Source organism: Protomyctophum parallelum (genome assembly GCF_964188405.1).
Source record: "Protomyctophum parallelum genome assembly, chromosome: 2".
In the NCBI taxonomy this organism is placed as follows: Eukaryota; Metazoa; Chordata; class Actinopteri; order Myctophiformes; family Myctophidae; genus Protomyctophum; species Protomyctophum parallelum.
In genome coordinates this window covers 37,401,667-37,427,842 of record NC_139699.1, presented here as the reverse complement: position 1 = coordinate 37,427,842, position 26,176 = coordinate 37,401,667, and the positions used below count along the sequence as shown (strand labels likewise).

Genomic DNA, 26,176 nt, shown 5'->3' with positions numbered 1-26,176 from the left:
TTGCCTATTTTCCACAAAGTAACTCCAAATATTGATGAGATATCGCAATAGTTGTTCCATAGATAAAAGGGAAAAATATGTTCTCTATTGACTTACATTGCACAGTGAAAAACACATAGCACACAAACAATGTGAACAAAGCACATTCTGCCAATGTATAAAATTTCCAAACCCACATGAATGGCAGTGAATGGATTTTAGTAAGGAGCAAATAAAAAGCAAATAAAATGTACAGTCAGATGCATAAAATAAATCTACAAAAGACTTAACAGAAAGAGGCCAAGAATCTAGAACCCCTGTAAATAACTTTTTCATCCACAGCACCTTTTGTAGCACCTTCTGTCATATTAACAGTACATAAATATGTAAATCTTTCTTCCAAAGATACAGTATGTCACGAGGAAAACTGGTGAATTTTTGGTGAAGACTTGTACTGTACGTACAGTAGGCTGAAAAAGAACACCAAGTACAGTTAACCCGGGTCTGGTTTTCAAAGTATAGAGTGGTGACATTGATGAATTCCAAATATTATCAAAGCATTCTATGGCACCCCTGGACTTGCACCCACTTTGAGAAGCCCTGGTCTACTCTAGATTCATGTAAAATATACCTGTATGTCTGATGTTGCTACATAACATCATACATACAGGTATATTTTAACTTTCAACTTTTTAACTTTCAACACGATTTAAATTATCTTTTAAATCTAGAACAATGACATATCAGGGGGGTTATTTAAAAATATACAGTATGCCGTTTGTGTCTGTCTGTGTGTATGAGCGTGTGCACACAAGAGCACCCGCACAAATGAACACTTTTATAAAACTAATCTTAAATAAGTTTACTAGTTTTATTTACAGTATGTTAGATGTACAAACAATAACAAATATACATACATTTATTTCTAAGACAAGTAAAAAAAAGCAATTCTATTTTACAAAAGTTTATTTTTTCTAATCAGTTCACTCTATAACTAATTTCTCTGCACAAATAGAGTGAAGAATTCTTTGGTTTCCGCATGGGTCATAATAAAAACATCTTTATACAACAATTGGTGTTTCATGAAAGCCTAAGAGCTGTATATAGCTATTTGGAATGTAAAATGTGCTTCAATATAGGAGTAAACATTACACTATATTGAAGCAGCAAACATACAGGGTGTAAAGCCTCATTTGTACTCAGTCAGTGTTGCTTGCCATAAAGATCTGTTATTTTCAGCAAGCGACACCTCACACAATGGAGTATAAAGGAAACTTAAGGCAATGTGTCAGTATACAGTATGTGTCAGGAACATATTTGCTACGATACATTAGCGTTTTATCTAAAACTTTTTACATCATATATACAAGACATTCAAAAGAATAATTGCTCTTGTGGTGTCACTACATAACCTGTAGTGCTATAGTATTCCAAGAAAAGGTCATATTTGTGCATATTTGTTTGTTTCTCGGATTCTGCAGTATTTCTGCAAGTAATTCTGCTGTATAGGCCTATGTGACATACAGCAGCCTATGTTATAACTAGATACACAGCCAGCTATGTCAGCTATATTGCTGGCATTCAGTATCTCATTAGCTACCATAGTTGAATGTCTCCACAACGTGCCATAGAAACATTCTCATAATGTTGTGATTTGAATTTAGCAGTATTCACATATTGTAGATACTATGATATGAAAATAAAAACTCCTCAGCGTCCAAATACTAAGAAGTCAGATACAATCAGAGTACCACTATACATTTTAAAGTCTGTGCAAAGTCTAATTTTATATGTGGTCACACAATGCCGTTGCTCTCTAAAAATAACAGATTTCCATGGAAATCTGTTAATTACACTGTATGACACCATCGAGTGATGGAGTATAAATTAGGTCTTACATGTGTAATATGTTGTATACCACATTACAATACATGGAACCAACTGAAAACTATCAGAGGCTGCACATTTGTGTACCATGTTTGAAAACATCATTGTGTCCTTAGTCCTTCTTAAAGTTACTGTTAAACGTTCTCCTGAAAAGTCCACTTTGTTGACTTGACTGCTTTCATCACTCCTTAAGGATCAATGATATATGTTTACAGTCCACGCTAGTTTTAAATCCATGTGAAAACAACTTTACTAAAGGCTGCTTACGGGTTGGTCAGTGGATAACATAGATAGTGTGGCCAGTATCTCATATAAACATTATATGAGATATACAAAACGTAACTTGGTTAAAAGTCACCATATTAAGGACGAAGGAATCTCAGTACTTTAGAGCGTAGGAATCGTATGAAGGACTTGGGGAACATTTCTCTTGAATCTTGTGCTGAATAGTTGAAGAAATTCTGTGGGTGTGCCAGAACATCAAACAATGCCTTCATAAGTTTCTTGTCCTGTAGAGAAATGTTGAATATGTATGAGAACTTTAAAAGTAAAGACTAATCGAATCTAATGCAATAATGCATTATTCTACAGCACACAATTCTATATGTCTCCAGAAGAGGGCAATATATGCACATATCATTTCTGTGATAATGTGACATGCATGTTTTCAAAATATAGGATAATTTCCAAAACTTCGCTCATGAAACATTCCGTCAGTGTTCTTGTATTACAATAAAGTAAGGGCTTTTCTAATAAGCAAACCTTACACAATAAGCTGGATTTGGTAAACTATTACCCATTGGATATAAAAACACTTTAATTTACTGGAACAAGGGTGTTTTTCTGAGATGCAGTGTACAGTTTTGTTGCCTTTCTTATCATTTGAATGTTTCTTGCTGTTTTAATTTGTGTTAGCACTTTGTGAGATCTCTCTGTGAAAAGTGCTATAAATATCAAATTTATTTAGTTACTTTCCATGAGAAATGTAATCATGTATAGCAGTAAGAGGACTGGATATAGAATGATATACTCCACAATGTGTACCTTGAGAATTTCCTGGTGATTCTCTGATGCATATAATCTTCCATCTCTGACTATATCTTCTATTAATTCTTGGTAGTCCTCTGGAACAAACAAACGTACATTAACAGCTTCTTAGTGCAAGCAATGATGTTTTCATTTTTACACTGGCGTACTAAATCATTTATAATAACAAACAAAATTCTTCTCACCATCATATGTTACATATGGGACTTGGAAGCCTTTCCCACTGTTCCCCTCATTGGATTTGAACTGTATCCAAAGTCTCTTGGAGCGGGAGGTGAAGGCAATGGGGCGTTCATATGTCTGACAAGTTTCATAAGTTGTCACTGAGTTGGGGAGAGCTGTGGAGTCAGGACATGGATCAGTTAGCCTATGATATGCAAGTTTTGCAACCACATAAGCCCGATTTTATACTTTAAAGCTATTCGAAAATACAGACAATCTACAAGCTCACAATACATTGAATCTCTATAAAAGAAAGAAAACAGGTCAGATATGTAAAATATTCTCCATCAGGAATATTTTACATATCTCAATGTTTTCTTTCTATATCTGTAGATATTGGATGGAGCCCGCACACCACAGGTACAAGAAAGACGTTCTTTATTGAGAATTCTGACAATTCTTTCTATAACTGTTATTCATACTCTCATCAGGTCCTACAGAATGGACAGTTCTCGAAATATGCAAAAGGAACTTATGCACACTGACAAGCACCCACCCACACAGAGATTTAATGCATTTATACAGTAGAACCCTAGGGATGCCAGTTTCAAAGTGGCAAATAACCACCTAATGATGTTGAAACTCACATGCACACACACACACACGCACACGCACACACACACACACACACACACACACACACACACACACACACACACACACACACACACACACACACACAGAGAGAGAGAGAGAGCTGAGACTCACAGCTTTTTCTCATGACTAGGTAGTCTCCACACTCATCTTCAATAGGGAGGAAGATTTCTGGGACAACAATAAGGATCCTGCGTTTGGGAGGTGGGTTGATGGTCCAAGTGCATTCCACATTGGCTGGGTAGTTCCCTGGGTAGTTGGGGGACTCAATGTAGCCAGTGAAATCTCCCAGCTCACCTCCACACTGTCGGTCTGTAAAGTAACAGCACCGTGTCAAATACTTTACACCCTCTTGCTGTACCAATGCTAATTTTATAGAGCAAAAATGCTAAAGTGGGACAAGTATTATTTAAAAAGAGAAATACAAAATAAGGGAAAAGAAAAAAAAACAATACTGTGCAATAACATGGAAAGAAGCACGCATTCATGCATATTAATTGTGTGCATACAGACAGACAGACAGACAGACAGACGGATGGACAGACAGACAGATAGATAGATACTTTTGCACTGCATGAAGTTGGTGGAGCCATCAAAGTCAGTGGTAGTATTTCCAGGGCAGGCTGTGCAGTAATTCTGTCCAAACTCGACTTGATATGTCCCCATGGGACAGCGGATACATCTGTGCGTATTTGTGTTGTAGTAATGTCCAGGTGAACACTGGACTGCAGAGACCAACACAATCAAGCAAGTCATAAACATGTAACAATAAATCAAGAACTTCACATCCCAACACATAGGAGGCAGCAGAGTCTCCTTTAATCAGCAGAATTACAATCACACACAACTAGTATAAAGGTATATTCAGTGATTTCACTCAAAAAACCTTAGGTTTCGTTTTTGGCTGTGGGACCCAGCCTTTCGTCCAATCAGGATAGAGAGTCAAAAACGAAACCTAAGGTTTTTTGACCCCCAGGGGTTAACTGGGGACAGGGAGGAACTCCTTATATGGTCAGCACACTCTATAGTAGGGAGGATTATCACAACAAAACAAAAAAATAAGTGATATTTGAATTAAGTGAAATCACTGAATATACCAGATGATTATAACTTAAGTACTCAGATATTGGGTTTTAAGTAAAAGCAGCAATACCAGAAAGACATACTCCGTTACAAGTAATAGTCCTGTATTCAATTCTTAATTAAGTTAGTCAAGTACAAAAGTATTAGCATCAAAATAACAAAAGTAAAAGTAATCATTATCCAGAATGGCAATTTCAGAGTCATGTATACATCATGTTATTGAACTGTTATTATTGATATGGTGGATGGATGGATGGATAATCTGCAAATTAACTAGTAAGTAATGCTGTCAATGTGGTGTCGATGTGGATAAAAAAGTACATTTGTTGAAATTAGTAGAAGTATAAATTTAAGTATCAACAAATGGAAATACTAAATACTACTAGTATAAATACTAAAAGTATCAAGAAATTGTTCTTAAGTACAGTACTTGAATAAATGTAGTTAATTAACCTTTGCAGATGATGATGATGATGATGATGATGAAACCTTACCTTTGGTTTCACACTCCTGAAAGGAGTCAGCTCCACTGCGTTTGGTGTCCAGGTTCCCTCCACAAGTGACACAGGAGGTGCGGCCCACTTCTGGCTGGTACGTTCCCAGCGGACAGGGTAGGCACGGGATGAATCCATCATGAGAGTACTGACCTGGCGAGCACTGACCTAAGCAAACAAACACACACAGGTCAGAGCTCCCTGCAGCTGCTAAAGACTATGATCTTTTTTTTTTTTTTTTGTAAAATCACAATAATTATCTGTCACATACAGTATGCACATTTTATTTTGTCTGCACATTTTATGTAAACATGACCTATTGTGGCCAAAGTCCACAGCACAGCAGCTTAACCACTTAAGCCCTTTGTATTTTGTCACCACATGTTATAAGCTTGTGTTCCTTGGCTATTTAAAAAAAAATTAAATGTTTTGAAATTATTAGATTTATGTAAATATGTTAAAAATTCATATTGTGAGCGGTGCCTAACCGCTCCAATGATTGGCCATGTGTATCTGTCTGTCGGTCTGTATGTCTGTCTGTCTGCAATACCACTGGGTGACCTAAAGTGGCACTGTTGAGCAGCCTAAAGGGCCATTCACACTGAGCACTATAACTACAATCTGAGAACCCATCGGCAAATACAGGTAAAACAGTGCCCTCTTGACGAGACTCAACAGTCTGTTTCAAGAGACTACTATAGCTTGCACCGCTCAGTCCACATGGGTGTGATTTTTTTCATATCATGTGGTGACATACAGTATGAGTTCCCAACCTCTAGGATGTGTATCCCCTTGCTATTGGCTTAAAAAGCACACAGACTGCCACAGTGATGTAACACCTGCTATCTTTTACTGAGCCACCTTTCACATGTCTCCTTGGGGACTTTTACTAGCTGGCTGCCAGATAGCTCTTCTTGTTTAGTCTATCAGTGGGAGAAGCAGTAGATTGGATCTGGGACAGAGCCAAACAAGCGGACAGTGATAACAGTAGTAGAAGAGACCAAAACATGGTGGCTCATTTTCCTTTGATTCAGCACTGTGAAGGGTTTGTGTTAAGCTTTTTGAATTCAAATACATCTTAACCGATCTCAGCTCAGGCATCTTTTAACTTTATACAAAGCAGAACATCTGCCAGTGAGATCTTTATCAGAGCACTATTGCTTCCTGTGTGGTTCATATAACAGGACATGATTTAAAAAAACACTCAAGATCCCATTTTAGAATATCAAACCATGAAGGGGAACCTTCTATGATCTATTGTACATTTCTATACTGTTGACTGTTGACTGGTGAATAGAGGTTATTGGACATAACTACTCAGGATCCTTTCCTAGGAGGTGAAGGGTAGCATACTCTTCTTTTCATGGTAGAGAGAGGAATCAAATGGATTAAAATAGAAAACTCCCAAAACGACTTTCAAGCTTGCGAGCTCTTCCTCAGACAAAGTAATACTAAACAGAGGAACTGCACTGGTCACACAGAGAAGGCATCTAAATGGTTAGATTTTCTTAATAACCCATCGTTCCTCTTCATAGACACTGCATGCTATGTCATGAAGCAGGAGTGATGTGGTGCTGCCACTGTAATTATTTCAAAGTCTGCAGCTCTTAACCATAAATTAGAATCACTGATGCGGCATCTTGTCTAACCTTGCCTTACCTCCACATTCTGCCATCTTTCGAGCTCCAACTGTTTTGGAGCTCTCTCTTCCTTCTGGGCCAGGGCACACCTCACAGGACATCTGTCCCTCCTCGTCCTGATATGTCCCAGCTGGACACAGAACACACCTCCCCTGATCCCCGTCGTAGTGCGTCCCAACACTGCAGCTCACTAGCAGAGAGTGAAGAAATTAAGCAACATTAGATCAAGAACAAAACTCATAGCTAGACATGAAATGAAGTAACTAATAGGGTTCCAATAATTAGAGTATCTAGACTGCAGTAGTTTGTGTTTTGCCTTTTATGTCCCGGTTTAAAGATGACATTATGTAGCAATGCTGCAGAAATATTTCAATTCGCTTTCCTGGTCAGCTGATCAGTCAGGTCAGGTACCAAAGAGAAAAGATAAACCCTTCAGGCTCCAAAACTATGGAATGCACTTCCCATTACAATCAGAACTTCAGCCTCACTCCCAATCTTCCGCCGAAAACCCCTCTTCAGACTCCATCATGGCTCGTAGCACTTGCCCTAGCCCCGACGACCTTACAGGCATATGTAAGACCTCAGCCGAGCTCACAGTTAGCACTGGAACACCCCAGGGCTGCTGCCTAAGTCCTAGACTCTACTCCCTGTACACGCATGACTGCGTTTCCACCCAGAAGAGTAACATCATAATAAAGTACGCCGATGACACGACCATCCTGGGCCTTATCAAGGGAGGAAACAAGTCAGCGTACAGGGAACAGGTGAACAACATCATCAGCTACGGAGAGGACAATGACCTCGTCCTCAACGTGGACAAAACAAAGGAAGTAATTCTGGACTTTAGGAAGGGACCTCACACACTGGAACACCTCACCATCAAGGGGACAGAGGTGGAGCAGGCAGACAGCTTCAAGTTCCTTGGCCTTCATGTGTCAAAACATCTGGGCTGGAAGGAAAACACTGTTGCTACAGTGAAGAAAGCACAGCAGCGGCTGTACTTTATTAGGATGCTGAAGAAGGCCGGACTTGGTCCTCAGCCCCTTACTCTGGCCTACAGAGGAACTCGTTGAAAGCATCCTCACCAGCGGCATCACGGTGTGGTTTGGAAACACTACCCAAGCTGATAGGAAATCGTTGCAACGAGTTGTCAAAAGTGCGGAGAGAATTATTGGATTAAATCTCCCTGCCATGGATACAATCTACACACAACGCTGTAGGAGGAGAGCACAGAGCATCCTTAAGGATCCACACCATCCTGCTCACTCTCTGTTCGTGTGGAGGGACTCAGGACACAACCTGAGACACCACCGGCCAGAGAGCATCTTCACCCACACAACACGCTTCTCCAACAGTTTTTTCCCTGCTACTGTGCGACTAGTAGCCGAGGACATTAGGGACGGAAATCAATATGATAGATGAACTGAATCAAGAAAGATGAATTGAATTATGTACTGTTTTTAGGCAGATTATGAAGCACTTTATTTGATTTGATAGACGAACTGAATATGCATTGTTTTTAGGTAGACTATGAAGCACTTATTTATTCTAGGATTGTATGTTCTATGTTTCTTTTCTCACTTGTCCCTCCCTTTTTTAATTACTTATAGCATTTTATGTAGACTAGTCCTTACCCGTTCTGAATATACTGTATGAACCTTAGAGTATATATGAATAGAGACGGCACCCGAGTTCTGCTCTCATCCACTTACATTAAGTTGCTCATGATGCGCATGATGCGATTTCACTCCTCCTTCCGGGTAGGAACAGAGTGCATTCTGGGATGGATTTGCCCCAAACACATGAACACGCTACCGTTGACTATCATTGCACGCGTTCACGTATGAAACAGCGTTCACGTGTCATCGTGAACGTGCACAATAATAGTCAACGGACCAACGCGTTTATGTGTTTGGGCCCACACTGCAATACCAAATTCGGCCACTATGTCCATTTCTCCTCAGGGTTTCCTCCGGGTGCCGTCTCTATTCATATATACTCTAAGGTATGAACGGCAAATGATGTTCGCCAGATGGGGCAGTAGAGAGTACTCTCTACTGCCCCATCAGGTCAGGTTAATATAAGGAAGTGTAGGCTACAGCCAGACAGAAGGACAGACAGAATGACTGACTGACAGACATTTTCCGGTGTATTTATAGATAGATAGATAGATAGATAGATAGATAGATAGATAGCACTACAATAGCAATTTACGTAGACATAGCACACTAAAGTATACTGTATATATGCATAGTTTCATTATATAGATATTCCACTTATGTTCTTAGCTTACGCATATGTTTCATGATAACTACTTTTTATGTATGTGATGTATTGCCATGCTTTTTGTTCTTGATTAATGTAAATTGCTCTGGATTAAGGGCGTCTGCTAAATGCCTAAATTGTAAATTGTATCAGTTGGGAAATATCACAGCTGTATTGGCCATTGATTGTTTAAATTGGCTGTGGCAGAAAATAAGCTTCTGTAATTAGCCTAATACTTAGTTCTATACAAGTTGTACAGCCCCAAAGGGCTGGTTTATTTACAGCATATTGCAGTTGAGGCGTGTTAAAGATATCTCCTTGAAGTAGTGAGGAGGACAATCGTTCAAATTGACTGCTACCCTGAGATACAGTATATCAGGTACTCGTAATGCAGTACTCGTAGCAATTTTACATGAGGAAATGTGAATATATGTACAGTCGATATATGTTTATATGTATAGAAGCACGTTAAAAACTTAATAAATGAATGTCTAGATTCTAGAACATGTGATTATTTCTAAGTTCTGTTCCATTGCAAATGTTTTCCTACATGACGGTTTGTCATTTCATAGCAGGTTATAGCTGATTAGATCTGGTTTGATGATCATTGATGATCATTAGTTGTTGGTTGACATTCGTGGTTTAGATGGGAGTGGGTCCCAAATCAAACGTTCCTTCAGGGCACAGAAACATTTACAGAAACCTGCACATGCAAAGACAAGTGCATGTCTTCTTTCATAGTACACACACACGCGTGGGCGCGCGCGCGCACACACACACACACACACACACACACACACACACACACACACACACACAAACCCAGTGTTAAGCTGTTAAAAAAACCTTGCAAATCAACCTGATGCAGCTATGCTAAAAATTCAGACAACTAAGAGCGCAGAGCCTCTGCACAGCTGCCTTTGTGTCCCACATCAAACAAGCCCTAATACTTCATAAAGCATGGCTGTGCACGGTGGAAGAGCACTTAATACTATCATAAGTACCCTCACCTCCACCAGGAGCAGACACAGAGGCAAATCAAAGGGAGTATTTGCCTCTTATCTCACAAAAGTGCATACACTTGATTAAAGGGATGAGCACCATTTTGCTTTGGTTTCTAACTTCTAGAGTGATGCCTTTAATTAATTTTGGAATTGTTTCTGTCTGACAGTGGTAAGCACTTCATAACTTAAGAGTTGTGGCAGAATAAATCATATAAGCCTTATATGATTTATAAGGCCTCCAGTCTAATAAGTGCCTTAGTGGTAGCCTTTAAGATGTGCCTCTGACTAGAGCACCACCATTTATAAAGGCCTGACACACAAAAGCTTTAACGTACATCCATTATACATGGCTCAGCAAATTGTTAGATTTTCCTTCAAAGAAAGAAAATGTAATTCTCTCAAGAGCAGTTCATTTTTTGCAGCCTATTGTTTACCCTGAATGACCATGAGGAGCCACCACTGCATTGTCTTCAAACAGCTTTTATTTGACGGAGGGAAGGAGTAAGAGAAGAGAGGGAGTGAGAGGGGAAAAAAAAACCTTGAAGCCTTTCAAATGCAAAGAACCAATTCTATAGAGTCCTCGAATTGATGGCCCCAAAGAGGTTTAAAAGACCTTTCACCTCTATTCAACTCCTCAGTCTTTGCCTACTTGATGACATAGGAAAACACTACGCTATCACAGTGGTAAGGAGCTGAACCCAATAAAAGGGGTCAGGTTTCTGAATCCCCGCATTCTGCTTGGACCAATCGCTTCTTGCGCCCATCAAGCAGAAGCCCAAACAGCTGATGCTAATTGATTCCCATGGTGTGGCTGAAGTCAGCTCTCTTCAGCAGTTTAGTGGCTGGGGGTCATGCAGAGTGGCCCTGCCAGGGGGGCGTGTGGGGAGGGGGGCATAGCACTCAAACTGCCAGCTTGAATCAACAGCACTTCCTAAACATCTCCAACATTAAAACAAACATGCAAACAACTTGACTACAACAATCAAAGATGGGAACAAGTAGCTCAGTTCACCATGCACTTTCTATAGGTTACAGTACACCAGAGCTTACGCTCTATCATTACCACATAAAGAAGAAAGACGTCAACATTGGATTCTTTTAGACAACGCAAATTACACATTGTAGTTGATTCAAAATGATCTGACATGAAAACAAGTCAACTAAGTGACAAAATCACATATACCAAGTATTCAAGCAGATTGTGCCCTGTGCAAGATTAATAATATACAGTATATTTTTAAAGCAAGACACTTCCAACAGTAACAGGAAAGAGAATAGTGTTTTCAATATAGTACAGAAGAATAAGAGAAAAGTACAACTTTTCTCTTTAGTGTGACAGCCTAGGCTAGGGGACGTTGTTGTTGGGGGATAACTTTTCTGCTCTCCTGAGGCAATGAGAGCAAGCCCCAGTGGGGTTTACAATGGAGTGGGCAAACTGAAAAGACTAAACTGCACTCAGAGCTAAGCCAGAGGGAGGGGTGGGGGTGGAGGGAAAAATATATCTCCTTTAAAGGGGTTAAGAATGCCTTTCAGCCCCCCCCCCCCCCCCCCCTCCCAAATTACATGTCTGCACCCCTGCCATGTCCAATAGAGACTGCTTAATGTTGACCTGAAAGTGCGATGCTGGAATCAAGATACAACACACTCTGGGAAATTAAAATAACCTACAGCAACAGCCCTTCAGCTCAGCTCGGCGACTTTTATGTTGTTTCAGTCCAAAATCCGAAGAAAACATACACCACGTACCGGTAAGCCCTGTGTTATAGTTCATCGCACGACGGTGTCACACAAAATAACAAATCTGCAATCTGACAGCGTGCCACAATGCAACACCTCAGCTTGTGGACTGACTGTTTTAGTGAAATATTTTGCCTATAATGCCCAAAAGTGGTTAAATTAATGTGTGATCAAGTTCAGCAAACTGTGGACACAATACCTTTCCTTTAATTGTGCAAATAAGTCAGCAAATTACAGGACTCCTCTCATTGCCCAACAGAAGTACAAATAAGTACAACATCAGTAATCAGTGTTAATTTAACTCATCAGGCAATTCATTTACTAATTTAACTGATTGGGTTGGCTTATGGGTTATGGTTTGATATCTTTACCACAATAATTTACCATAACCATTCCCACCCCTTTTCCCCCTCACTGTATATGTTTCTTTTCCCTTTTTACCTCGTTTATGATGAATTCCTCTTCTCTTTATTTGATCAGTATTGATCAGCAATTTGACACATGAATAACATGATTTCATCATGTTTCCTAGCGTTCCTATCCTTTGGTGAATATTCAGCAAAAAAGGGATGCGTGATGAGCTAATATATATATATATATATATATAGCTCACAAATATCCAAACCTTCCCTTTGAATTCTCAAACATTCTTCTTCAATCAATACTTTATTGCTGGTGTACAAATCCTCAGTGTTAATTTATAAAACTCTTAGGGTGTACAAATGTCATATTATAGGTCCATTTGGTCATATTTGTACACTCTCAGATTAACTGAGTCCCCTATGGAGAGGATCGAGGCCCCCCCTCATCTTTTCTCTCTACACCAAATGTCTTTGTTGTAAATAGCCAATCTATATGCCATTTTCGTTGAATGTTCAACCTAGAGTTGAGACATTAGATTTCAGGGGGTTAACTTGCGAGGCCCTGAACTGGGGGCACATGTGTATGTTAGCCAGAGAAAACACATACTCAGTTCACTAGCACTGACAGTGTGTCTTACACTTAATGAATGAATATGAGCTCTAATTGAAAGAGGGACGAGGTGGAGCCATCACCCTTTATGTTACACTTTATCCCAGGGAGATGCTGGAAGATCTTGTGGCTGGGAGAGCCAACAACAGCCTCTCTGTTCCTCAATGCAAGTTCTCCCTCTCCCCTCTGACCAGCTCATTACAGCATGTCTGCGAACCAAATATGGCAGTCATCTGGCCAACACCTGCTCTAAATCCAATCATTAAACCAACTTGTCTAAATATATCTCACTGGCATGGACTACCTCAATTACTTAAAGACATGACTATGAGACAACCTTGTGTATAAGAACCAGTCAGGGCCACTGCTGCCTTTTGATAGGTGGAACATAAGTGTTTTTAGCTGCTCACTTTGCTTGAGTGAATTTCTTCGGAGACGGAAAAACATCAAAACTGTACATTTTGCTTGTCTGCGTGGTTGATGTTCTGAACTCAACCTTGGTTAGTAAGTACAACACAACATCTGGGGTCTTGATTTAACTGAGAGTGGAGAGAAGAAAGTCTGCACACAGGTTTGCTCCAATGGTGTTTTCTTTTATTTAAAACACCATAAGTTATAAGACACGACGTTTCGAAACGTCGTGTCTTATAACTTATGGTGTTTTAAATAAAAGAAAACACCATTGGAGCAAACCTGTGTGCGGACTTTCTTCTCTTCACTGTATTTACTGGATGTGTGCAAGCCACCTGCTTTTTTAACTGAGAGTGCCTTGCATTTTAGACTCTCAAAATTAAATTAACATGATTTTATTGCATAGAAACACGAGTCGATTCGAAAATAAGAACAACAGACTCACCACACTTCCTGCCCACAAGCACCTGTCCTGCCACACAGTGTTCGGGCATCTCTAACGGTTGGCCCAGACTCTTGGCCAGCTCGTAGTCAGAGCCAGCAAAATGAAGGTGGAACTGCTCCCTGTTGATGGACTTCCTCAAGGTTCTGATGGTCTTCCTCAGCCTCTTCTCAGAGCGCCGGCGCACACAGCTCAGGTCACAGCTGTCTGCTGAGAGAAGCACTCAATACCACAACTGCCTTTGGAGAACGATAGCATAGCATAAACCAACACTACAATTCATACGTATACCTACTACGCACACATGCTTTAAACTAAAGACAAACTACTACTTTGGCTCAGGAAAGAAATTATTTCAGCAACTGCCTGTAAAGGAATCAGGGGAAACTAAAACACCACGACCCTGCGTCTCGACCCAGAACCCACCGGGCCACCACCACCATCACAGCAGAGTCAAAACAGGAGATACTTTAACAGGTTGGTTGGTTTAGTATGCAGCAGGGAAAGACAGAGATGAAGCAGAAGGTGACCCCAAGAGGCAGAGGTCCCAGGGAGGGAGGCAGGCAGGCGGGCAGGCAGGCAGGCAGCGCAGCGCAGAGAGACCAACCTGTTACCTCCTCTAGGTTCACATCCAGCTCAAACTCAGCCGTGATAGAGGAACCTTCGTCCTCGCCGGTCCTCCTGCCGTGTCGGCTCCGAGCGCGCCGGCCCATGGAGGAGCAGTGCAGGCTCACGTAGCTGAACTGCACATTCTCAGTGAAGAGGGACTTGCTATCTGTGGACATGCAGAGACGTAAATTAGTCTTCACTGTAATGGGTCCCGGGACCCAGGGGTGGTCTTTTAGATGGGTCCCATGGACATTTTATGAGTCCCGCTTCAACAGCATTAGGAGTCAATATTTTGTATTTTTTTACAAATTGCAGCATTTAACTACCATTTCATCTAGTATGGTTATAAAATGGTTATATTCATGTACAAAGTATATGCAAACATAAAGTAAATTAAATAGCACTGAATTACAGTACAGTGCGTACAGTAGTGTGTCCATGGGACCCCCAGAAAGGTCCACAGATAGGTCCATTATCAATAATCTGCGTTTTTGGATGCAAAATACACCCTATTAGCATCACTGACATGGGAGACAACCCCAGTACCAATCCACCAACATACACACAAATCACACAGATGTTGACAACAAGCTTGATATGCATTATATCCAATGCATTTGGAGAAAAGAAACTAATGACACCATCGGAAGTCTTTTTGATTGATGGCTTGGTTGGACCCAAGTGAAAGGCATGGTATGGCTAATTACATTTCCCCCTGTCACTGCCAGACAATGTGCCTTGCTGAGACTTTCAAAACACTCTCCCCACAATGTCTTTCACATTTGGCTATAATTTTGGTTTACATTCAAGCTGCCTTCAGGTCTGATTAATTAAGATTGTTAAATGAGATTGCTAAATTCAGTCCACTTCTAACTGGAATTACAGCCTCCTGTTTTGAAAAGTTGTTAATGGTGTGATACAGGAACTTCTGTACCTGAATGTGCACTGTTTAGAGTTTCTTTCAGTCTCTTTTGAATACGTTTCAAGTTGCACTTCCCTGTGCCAGACTTGAAGGTGGCTGTGGTCTTAATACGGGGAACACCTGACATGAGACAAAGGCACAAAAAAGCATGATGGAATCCCAAGGAAAATCTCCACAGTTTGACTTATCAATACATCAAATGAAAACAACGGATGCCTGTGTTGTTATCAAGTTGATTGTTTGGTTTGTCACTGGGTGGACATATAGAAGCTGATGTAAATCTGTGATGTTGTCTACTTGCCCAAGCAATACGAGCCGCTGTGGTTCCTTTGTGCTTCAGCCAAGCAGGGCAGAGGCATTCCACAGGTCACAGTATAGGAATCCTCAGTCCCTGAAAAGATACATGGGGCCATGACACAGAGACCAACGCAGACACAAGTTAGAAACATAGACGTCAGGTCACCAAAGACAAACAGACAGCATGTAGGAACATGAATCGCTGCTCTGGCAGTCCAGAGTTGTGAACGATTCAAACAACTAATGAACTGACTAAAGCAACTCACCACTGCTGATATGAACTTGGGACTGACATGTCAGGAAGCAGCGGTCACCTCCTTCCTGCTTACTGCAGTTCAAGGTGGGTTTAGAGGGGGGGTTTGCAGCATGTAAACCCTTAGTCTCTAGATAGAAAGCAAAACAAACTCCGAGGTAAAAAGAAAACTTTTGATTGTAATGGGGTGGGGTGGGGTGGGGTGGGGTGGGGTGGGGGGGCATCAAAGGGCATTAAGAGCAAAGCACAACATTTCAACAACAGCGATAATTCTATAGTGTTTCAGTTCATTTAACAAGCCCAAGGTAGAGAATTAAAGAGAAAAAAAAGGCAACAGAACTCAAAGTATCTCCTGTTTTAGTCCCCCAAGTTCCAGTCCAAAACATGAAATAGCACAAATTTCACACATCACACACTTTCCTCCCAGAGTGGTAGCATGAGAGAGAACAGAACAGATCTTCTATGGGCAGGGACCCTGGCTTACCAATACAATCCTTTTTGTTCCAATGTAGCTTATAGCCAGGATGGCAGTGGCACTCAAACCCACCCATGGTGTTCTCACAACTGTGCAGACAACCTCCATTATTCACACTGCATTCATTTATGTCTGGGTGGAGAGGCAAACACACACAAAAGAAGAACATGTTATTTCACTTTTTCCAACATGTACTGTACGTAAAATATTTAATAATCTGCTGTCAGGCAGAAACCTTGTATTTCCATATTTCTAATTTTAATGTCTTTTAGTAATTGAATGCCCTACTACATCATACAAGAATGTCACGCTAAAAGTTCATGACACATCACAACACAGGTTCTTTTCACCATTTCCTGGTGAATGATTTTGTACATACAAGGTCATTTATTATATTGTACAATTGGGTTTGATGCCAATGCTGTTTTATGCCCTGTTTTATACAGTCTCGCGAGGGAAAGTTTGCCTATGCCTAAAATACGGAGGCCAAGTTGAAAGTGGTTAATGTTCCACACTCCTCCGTGTCTCACCTCCACAGTGGGCCAGTCCATACATGGTGTAGCCTTTGTTGCAGATGCATTCAAAACTGCCTGGGGAGTTCACACACGTGTGATCGCATGTTCGCGCAAAATAACACTCATCTATATCTGTAATCAAAGGCAAATGACATGGTGGTACGGCAGTTAGATGCACTCTTCATTAGGAGGGGTTTCCCGCCCCCCACAGCACACATACACACGCACGCACGCACGCACGCACGCACGCACGCACGCACGCACGCACGCACGCACGCACGCACGCACACACACACACACACACACACACACACACACACACACACACACACACAGAAAATGGATGTTATGGATGTTTTTCTATTGCTGTTTTAGAAATAAGCAGTAAAACAAGTAGTATCTCATTAAGAAGTATCTTACTTGTATTATAGCAGTATGTAGGATACTGGGATATATATTTTTTTACCTTGGCAAGATCGCTCATCGGTCAGCAGCTTGAAGCCTTTCTTACAGTTACACTCAAAGCTGCCAATGGTGTTTCTGCAGGAGTGCTCACAGCCTCCGTTGTGTTGCTCACACTCATCAATGTCTGTGTAGGAAATGCAAGCAATTGATAACTATTTATAACTTGATAACTTGATAACTGACAGACATTACTCCTCTCTGTGAATATCATTCTGACATAAATCAAGCTTTACTATTATCTGTGAATATCAGTCTGACCTTTGCATGATTTTGCGTCAGGCTGCAGTGTGAAGCCCACAGGACAGCTGCAGCGTACACCTGTGGAGGTATCTTTACAGGTGCAGTCACACCCCCCATTGTTCACGGCACAGTTCTCTGGAATGACAGGACACAATGTTCAATGTTCAATGATTGATCTACTCAAACCCTGGGCCACTGAATTTCCACAAAATAATCTACTCCATAGATCTAGTATCATTTTGCAGAAATCTCTAGCCTCATTTTTATATCAGTTCCCATATATTTAATTTAGCTGCTATCTTAACTGCCTCATATAATTGCATAATATCTAATCTGCTTGTATTTGTATAATTTATTTCACTGCACTTTCACTGAAAATCAAAGATCAATTCAGTCCCAGCATCGGGACTTTTAGGTGTAAAGACCTGCCCCAGCATCAGATAACAGATGGTCTCTGTTACTATTATTACTACATTACTACACTATTCTAGTGACTATTGCTAGTCACTAGAATATGTGTGTGTATATTTTACACATACATAGGACAGCTTTGCAACACTTCTCCTTTCCTGAATGAAATGCAAACATGTGAAATGTGCCACACTGACACAAATGCATATCTTTCAGGGAAGAAATCGGGTGTGAGAAAGAGAGGGTCCATAGTCATTTCACAGTTTGGTCTAAAGACTGAGGAATGCATTGGTTTACTAGCCTTTACTCATCTCCCCCTTGAACACTACCAGATACACACTACAGTGACTACACAGTGAAATCCTCCGTGTTTGTTTAACTCTGAGAATAAGGTAACCAAATGGAAAAGAACCCTGAGGATTTTACAGTGTAATATAATCCGAAACCATCTTATTGATTTGATGTAAATTAGTGCATAACTAGCATGCTTGTATGAATATAATTGTTATTACCCATAAGCAGCCTTCTTTTAACTCGTTTGTCAACCTCAGTAAAGGATGTGACGTTGTGATCTGACGACTCCATACTGGCCTCATCTCTCTCTGAGACACAAACACAAAATAACACCAATCATTAAAGAAATCCACTGTCCAACTCAAAAAGGAGATGGAAATTAAATTACATTTCATAATTCATAATTGTTGAAACTGTCATTCTTGGTTTTCTGTTGGGTTAAATGAACATTCAGATACTGTATGATCAGTTTTATCTATAACAACTGAGGAAACTTTTACAGTGCAAAAAGTTATTTTAATAAATAATATCAATATAAAGTATGTAACGTAAGATCCTCTGGGGGAGTGTAACCAACCAAAACACCCGAGGAGATACAGTATATATAACCTGATGTAGTGTCTTGGTGATACATATCATTGCTGTCGGACAGAAACCTTGTATCTCCATTCCAACGTTTTATGTTTTCTTGCGTAGATTAATGACCTACTTCGTCATCGTCATACTACAGTGTCACACAAAAATCTATCTACAAGCTCACATCGCATTGCGAAGCGTTGTGAGCTCTCAGCTTGTAAATCGATCTGCTATGTTTGCTATTTTTGCAATAGAGTTGAAGTGAAAGTTAGGTGTGTCTGTGAGTATTTAACCAATGAAAATTATTAACAAGAGGTCCTTTTTTCCATTTCCTGAAAAGTAACAGTTTCAGACAGGCTTCCACCCGACGATATAGCAGAGTAGATGGAGCAGCTAGATGAGACAGCAGTGATAATCCTGGACCCCACACAGGTTACTGCTGCTGGAGAAAAAGATACCTGCCACTGCATCTGATAGCGCTTCCTTATCACTGCTGCTATGTCAAAAGACATAATATTCACTGACTAATAAGGACTAAGAGACCTGTGAGAGACAAGTTGTTTAGAGAGATATGTCACTTTGGCTCCATGTTTTGATTCCCACTTCCAGACTCTAATATTAGCGTCTGGAATGTGGATTCATCACAAAAGAAATTGAGGCACGGAAATCATAATATGATTTCCGTGCCTCAATTTCTTTATCAACTCCACATTGCCATATTATGGCAATGTGTAGTTGATAAAAACCTGCAGTAGTAATTAAACTCAAGTTTAACTAAAATGAACCTGTAACTGACTAAACTTTATAGATCCGTGTCTCTCAAAGTAGGGCCCAGGGACCCCCAGGGGTCTTTGAGGGGATTCCATTTGATTCCATTTGTACACTCTCAGAGTTATGAGGGTCCGTGGCCTAATGATGAAAAAACTGGGGGTCCTTAAAATGTAAAAGTCTGAAAACCAATTCTATAACGATTTTAACTGTTGTAGTATGTTACATGTTGATCAATTTCACAATGTCACCAGCTAGTGTGGCTAGACACATTGGGGTCAGAACTTACCGACACAGGACCTCCTGTCAGGGTGCAGTTTATACCTGACGTGACACTTGCAAATGGGGCCCTGCTCTGTGTCTTCACAGATGTGCTGACAGCCTCCGTTGCCATGGTTACAGGTTACTGCCGGCCAACAACAGAAAAACTTGGGTCAGATAATCAGCTCAATGCCTAAAGTCAACTGTGTTTGTCTAAACAGGTATAATGCAAACAAAGTAAAGCCTGATTTATACGTACTTAGTTGTGCTCCAGTGTCACATGCACAAAGACTGCCAGTCTACACACTCGCATCACGTTGGCATTCGACTCGACACTGGCGCGCAGCTAAGTATAAATCACGTTTAAGCTTCATGTAGACAGATGAACACGTACGTGTGCAGCCTCTCTGGTTCCTGGCCAGCTCAAACCCTGGGCGGCACTCACACGCCACACCCCCTTTGGGGGTCTCTTTGCAGATGTGGGCACAGCCGTGGTCCTTATTCATACAGCTGAGGCCCTCTGCGATGGACAGGGGTACACAATGAAACTCCACCTACAGCATCTGTATCGTTGCAGTCGGGTGGAAACCTTGTATCTCTATATTTATTTTTATGTGTTTTGTTGTTTTGTAAATTACTGCCCAAATGTACAAAATTCTGAAATGTTTTGAAACTGAGAGTGGTTCACACTCAGTTGGTTTTATGTAACTAATGAAAAGTATTAACAAGAGCTTGTGACTAAATAATAATAATCGGATCCATTGGAACACAGGTGCTTTCTTTTTTCAATTTCCTGAAAGGTAACCCGGCCGACAGCGACGATATACAGATCATATTATAATGCACAGTTTGTGATTCTCCAACATAGTGAATGCTTAGTACATAAATATATATGTACACACATATTCCGCTAATTTAAAAAGAAGCTTTTAAAAAGAAGCAATTGTCATAGTCCATTGGGAGTTCATTGGGATACAATCTCTCAAGCATATCTGCTACATGTACTTGATAGAAGAACTGTGGCTGTCAATGTTGCATGCACTTCAATGTGTGTGTGTGTGTGTGTGTGTGTGTGTGTGTGTGTGTGTGTGTGTGTGTGTGTGTGTGTGTGTGTGTGTGTGTGTGTGTGTGTGTGTGTGTGTGTGTGTGTTGTGTGTGTGTGTGTGTGTGTGTGTGTGTGTGTGTGTGTGTGTGTGTGTGTGTGTGTGTGTGTGTGTGTGTGTGCGCACGCGCGTGCGTGCGTGCGTGCTTGCATCTGTGCTTATGTATATTACTCTTCTTCACCAGCATTTCACTGAAGAAACAAAATAAAATGTATGAATGAGAAGCTACAGACACAGGTGACCAAGAGCCAAATGTTGCAGTTAGTAACTTGTTTTGTTCTCTCGGACACAGAGCTCCTTTTCCCACAGCATGAGACCTGTAGGAATGGCTGCTGCAGATAAAGCCTCAGAGAGGGGACCCCACTTAAAAGATGTCAGCTCTCATTGTGCTGTCAATCATAGCCTTGTATGTGGGCATTTGAAAATTAGCCACATGATTATGTGTTCTTCCTTGCACAGCTTAATATATTTGAACTTGCATACGCAGCACACACACACACATGCACACACAGACGCCCACACAAACACAGACGCATGCACGCACACACACACACACACACACACACACACACACACACACACACACACACACACACACACACACACACACACACACACACGCACACACACACACAGACGCACACACACACACAGACGCATGCACGCACGGCGCACACAGGACCTGAAAAACCTGAATTCATCAACAGCATTTTCATAATAAATAATTTATATATATATATTTATATAATTTAATAATAAAGCTTAAATAGTAAAGAACAATAATAAATAATCATCTCGTTTCTCAAAATGTCTAAAATTGTTGGGGAATGTCTGCCCACACAACCCAAATAATGACCTAATGCCCAAAGGATGGACGGCAGGTTGAAAGTGATTAATGTCAGTGTATCTATCCATGCAAAATTACACATAATCGCTCGCTATGATTAAGGCTAGATGCTAGTGAACAGGTACCATGGCCAGTTGGCCACTCACCCACAGAGTAGTGAATGCAGGTGTGCTGGTTACGGTTAGGGAATAGGGTTAAGATTAACCACTTAATCCCTGTTGTGGATGCATGTGTACTGTGAACAGGTATCATGAGCACTCACCCACAGAGCGGTGAATGCATGTGTGCTGGTTGTCACTGAGGAAGAAGCCTTCTTTGCAGTGGCACTCATAACTGCCCATAGTGTTGACACATGTGTGTTGGCACCCGCCATTGTTGAACTTGCATTCATCCACATCTAGAGGAAATGTATTTGTAGTAATTAGCTGCCGAAAGTAGTTCCAACAGTGTCATCATCATACGTCATCATACAGGAGTCAGGACTGCAATTCACATAGCCTATTGGCCAAATAATATTTGTAGCTATAAGGCCACTGTTTCAAAGTTTCCTATAAAGTAACAGCAGCTGGAGATAAACAATCTATATCTAGCCGTAATGATGGATGGAAATTGAAGAATATGTCCATTTGTAACTCTGAGAGCCTACAAATGTAACCAAATGGACCCATAATTTGTATAGGCTCTCAGAGTTCGATTAACATACACTTACCCAGCCCAACTGTAGGCTAAATGTGACCTTTTCACCCTGTCAGTCAAAGCTGTATTGTCTCACTTAATCAGAGTTTAGTCATTTATATTTTTGCATCTTACCTAAACAATTGTGTCCATCGTGGGCTAAATTGAACCCGTCGTGACAAGTGCAGCGATAATTGCCTGGTATGTTGTTGCATTCGTGTACACAGCCACCATTGTACTCCAGATCGCACTCGTCTGTGTCTAAAGAGGAAACAAGGTCAACTCAATACAGGTGAATGTTTAACATTTGATGTTGAAATGTTATATCTAACCACAGGCTACAAACAATTCATATAACCCATATTCCTTCAATTATGAGTCTGTAGCCTATTAAAAACTTGTACATGGTAACTTTACTTGTGGAAAGTTAATTGTATATTTACTGAATTACTTTAACTAGTTTTACTTTACTTTTAGTATAGGTCTACTTCGATTTTTTTATACATAGGCCTATAGGCCTCATTTCAGAGGCAAATATTGTACTTTTTTACTCAACTGCAATTGTTTAACAGCTTTTTACCAATCCAATTACCAACTATTTAACTGATGAAAATATGAACACATTATAAACAACATGATTGAACCATTGTGTATAGCCCACTTTTATGTTTGGCACTGCATGCAAAAACATATATTCTGATGCCAATACTTTAGTAATCAAGTATATTTTTTAATGCATAACTTTAATATTTCTGTATTGTGGTGTTGCTATTTTCATGAGTAATTTGAGTAGGCCTACATTGTATATCTAGCCATGGACCGATTAACCCATACACTCACTGTTATTTGGACGGTTGATAACCATCCATGTTGTTGAAAAGACAGACCTCAACAGAAAGGAGACCATTACCTTCACAGTGTTTGCCATCTCCTTTAAACCCAGCTTTACACGTGCACTTGTATGAGCCTTGTGTATTCTGACAAATAGCATCGATGTGACAGCCATCACTTTCCTCTGCACATGGATCTATTGAAATACATCAAACAGAACACCAAAGTATATGAAAATGTAGGTCTGTCGTCTGTGCATGTCCATTTGAACTCTGAGAGTGTATATAGATGTAGCCTATTGGTTACACTCTCGGAGTTTACAGACTAGAGCAGGCTAATTAAGATCATGATGAGGTGTTCAGAACAGATCTCAAAAGATTCCTATCCCAAAAGTAAAATCGTCAACTGGTGCTCAACAATAGCCAGTAGTTTTTGAGGTTCAGGGAAATATTGCTATTAAATCTTATATTAGGCTACATTCGAATAAATTGCATTTTAACAAAAATACTACACAAATTTTCAGTCTAGTCAAGTGCCTATCAAGTTCCACGACAAGGACCGCCATTAAATAGAAATTATAGCTAATAATAACGGGCTATTTTAATTAAACTGGTGGAACAAACGCGCGCAGTTCTTGCGTGCGTAAAGAAGAGTCTAGAAAAACGTAACCTACCTCGATTCTGTGCGAGCGCTGCGCTTTGGCGAGTATTTAACAAGAGCAAAAACAAACACAAGTCCCTTGAAATCCAAACAGCTCCCATGGTGATATGATCACAGTTTAGAGGTCTCCAAGAAAGGACGCGTTTCTACTGAAGTCGTGACCGAGTGGCCGCCTCATTTTCATTCTAGCCTGTCAATCTGTTCACAAGGGCTTTTAGAAAGAGAAAGGACCGTGTGTGTGTGTGTGTGTGTGTGTGTGTGTCACAGTGTGAGAGAGAGAGACCGTGTGTGTGTGTGTGTGTGTGTGTGTGTGTGTGTGTGCGTGCGCGTGTGTGCGCGCGCGTACGAGAGGCGCGCCCACAGACTGAAAGTAGGCCTAGGCATTATATTTGTTTATAGCTGCACAGTACTGAATTGAATTTGGCATAAAGAGAAACTATGTTTTCTACATAAAGGCAAAGGTAATGCAAACACTTCTTGGTAGTGACTTTCCCTGCAATATAAAGTAAAATTCGACCTGGTTAATCTATTCTAAGCCTTAAGAATTTTCTTTCTCAGCATTAGGCTATGCTGAGAACTGAAAAGAAAACACAACAGTGGAAGTCATGATAGTTTATAGGCTATTTTACACGCTAGTGTTAAACACTTTTGTGGAGACTTCAACAATGGTCAGTGTCAGGTTTGGAATCTGCCTGTTGTATAAAACCTAGGCTGTTAATCACTAGGCCCTCGCCTGTGTGCTGTAATGCATCATATGCATGTAACAGTTCTACATGTAGGGATGATGGGGAATACATCAATTCAATTAGTCTTATTTCAACATTGAGTCATAGGAGATTCGTGATCTTTTTTTTAAGTTTACTGCACTGTACTATGTTCACTTCTGCACATTTTGTAACACTTGCGCACCACCTAGCGGTGAAAATAAAGGTCTGACAGAACTGATCTTTTGTTTTGTGATTTTATTACAGTACGGAACTACTGGCTGTGATACAGTATACAAAATAGCATAGAGGAAAAAAAGAAATATTCAAAAGAAGTGCACAAATTCAAAACGAATCGACATGGTCTAATTACTCTTTAAGTTTGCTTTACAAAAGGTTTTGTAATAAATAAATATAAATTACATGAGATTGAAATTCATAATGCAAATGAAAGGCAATTTTTAAGGCACACCTCATATCCCAAAATGTACCTTACAAAACAGTAATATGGCATTTCCTCAAGGACAAAAACAAGCTTAATTTCAATTTACAAAAGCAGCAATTATTTTATAATAGAGAATGTTCAGCATACAACTACCCTGCAGAAAGGACATTTTTAGAGCTCTTTGTTATAGACTTGTTGCCTTAGTTCTAACCCAAGAAGTTGAGTAAACCGTTGTCATTTTTGAGACAGTATTATGTGGCTAAAACCGTGCAATCCGAGCATTTCTTAATATATATAATATACAATATTAAACATCTTGAGGGTAAACTGATGAATTGTGGTTAGGAAAATGTTAATTATTGCTGAGGAAATGGATGCGTTAGATTAGAAGCTGATTTGGTTTAGTCACAATCTAACACCTGAGGGCAAGAAATTAAATACTTCTCACAATCAAAATGTCTGCATAGTCTTAGCTTTCAATGATAAACACAGCATATTAGAAAAAAGGATGAGGACACTGGTCATGTTTTAAGTTGAATTTGCTTTCAGCCAAACGGTCCTCCACCTATGCTTTCAATTTGAACTTAATTAATACAACACATTGCAAAGCTTTAGCAGTTCCCTGCTGTTCATACTTGCTACACACATGTATATAAATAACATTTCCATGTATAGGCTGGGGCTCCCATTCCATAAGATTAACCAGATAAGTGAATTATGAAGACTTGCAGAATATGGACTTGGACATACTGTAAGCTTAACATGAAATTAAACCTGCCATGATCACCCCTTTCTGGAACATTAATGATGTGGGTAATTAGTGGTGTGTATTTTAACAGTTCTGATGGACCAAGAGCAAAAACATGGTCCATTTACAAATTACTATAAAAACACCTGCTCAACATGCATCCTTGTGGCAACCTGAACAAGACAAATAAATAATGCACTTTTGTTATTCCAAAGACAACTACATGCATGGTCTAACACCATCTATTATCAATGTGCAGATTGTGCTTATAAGCTAATTAAAATGGAGTGTTTATAATGT

General features: G+C 40.2%; 1 protein-coding gene across 3 annotated transcripts; it reads right to left on the bottom strand.

Annotated features, from left to right (window-relative positions):
* Nucleotides 1–963: 963 nt before the first annotated feature.
* Nucleotides 964–24,144, bottom strand: scube2 (signal peptide, CUB domain, EGF-like 2). Of its 3 annotated transcripts, XM_083759769.1 has the most exons (23): nucleotides 23,993–24,144; nucleotides 23,399–23,515; nucleotides 22,624–22,749; nucleotides 22,076–22,210; nucleotides 20,258–20,383; nucleotides 19,892–20,008; nucleotides 18,477–18,566; nucleotides 17,572–17,688; nucleotides 17,315–17,437; nucleotides 16,864–16,980; nucleotides 16,343–16,465; nucleotides 15,872–15,988; nucleotides 15,610–15,699; nucleotides 15,321–15,428; nucleotides 14,385–14,552; nucleotides 13,781–13,987; nucleotides 6,966–7,136; nucleotides 5,307–5,474; nucleotides 4,293–4,454; nucleotides 3,844–4,041; nucleotides 3,099–3,251; nucleotides 2,911–2,990; nucleotides 964–2,375 (listed from the first exon to the last, which is right to left on the bottom strand). In XM_083759769.1, the coding sequence occupies exons 1-23, from the start codon at nucleotides 24,078–24,080 to the stop codon at nucleotides 2,229–2,231; spliced, it is 3,048 nt and encodes a 1,015-aa protein (XP_083615895.1). In that variant the 5' UTR covers nucleotides 24,081–24,144; the 3' UTR covers nucleotides 964–2,228. The 3 variants fall into 3 exon arrangements, with proteins under 3 accessions (XP_083615895.1, XP_083615896.1, XP_083615897.1); XM_083759770.1 differs by lacking the exon at nucleotides 14,385–14,552 and having other exon boundaries at nucleotides 13,781–13,984; XM_083759771.1 differs by lacking the exons at nucleotides 14,385–14,552; nucleotides 15,321–15,428; nucleotides 15,610–15,699; nucleotides 15,872–15,988 and having other exon boundaries at nucleotides 13,781–13,984.
* Nucleotides 24,145–26,176: the final 2,032 nt, after the last annotated feature.

Bases quoted from the DNA above. Each gene is read 5' to 3' on its own strand.
- scube2 (XM_083759769.1), bottom strand. From the start codon at position 24,080: ATGGGAGCTGTTTGGATTTCAAGGGACTTGTGTTTGTTTTTGCTCTTG. The intron at 22,750-23,398 runs GTAATGGTCTCC...TTTCCTCTTTAG, and splicing joins AGATGGCAAACACTGTGAAG to ACACAGACGAGTGCGATCTG. The intron at 22,211-22,623 runs GTAAGATGCAAA...CATTTCCTCTAG, and splicing joins CGATGGACACAATTGTTTAG to ATGTGGATGAATGCAAGTTC.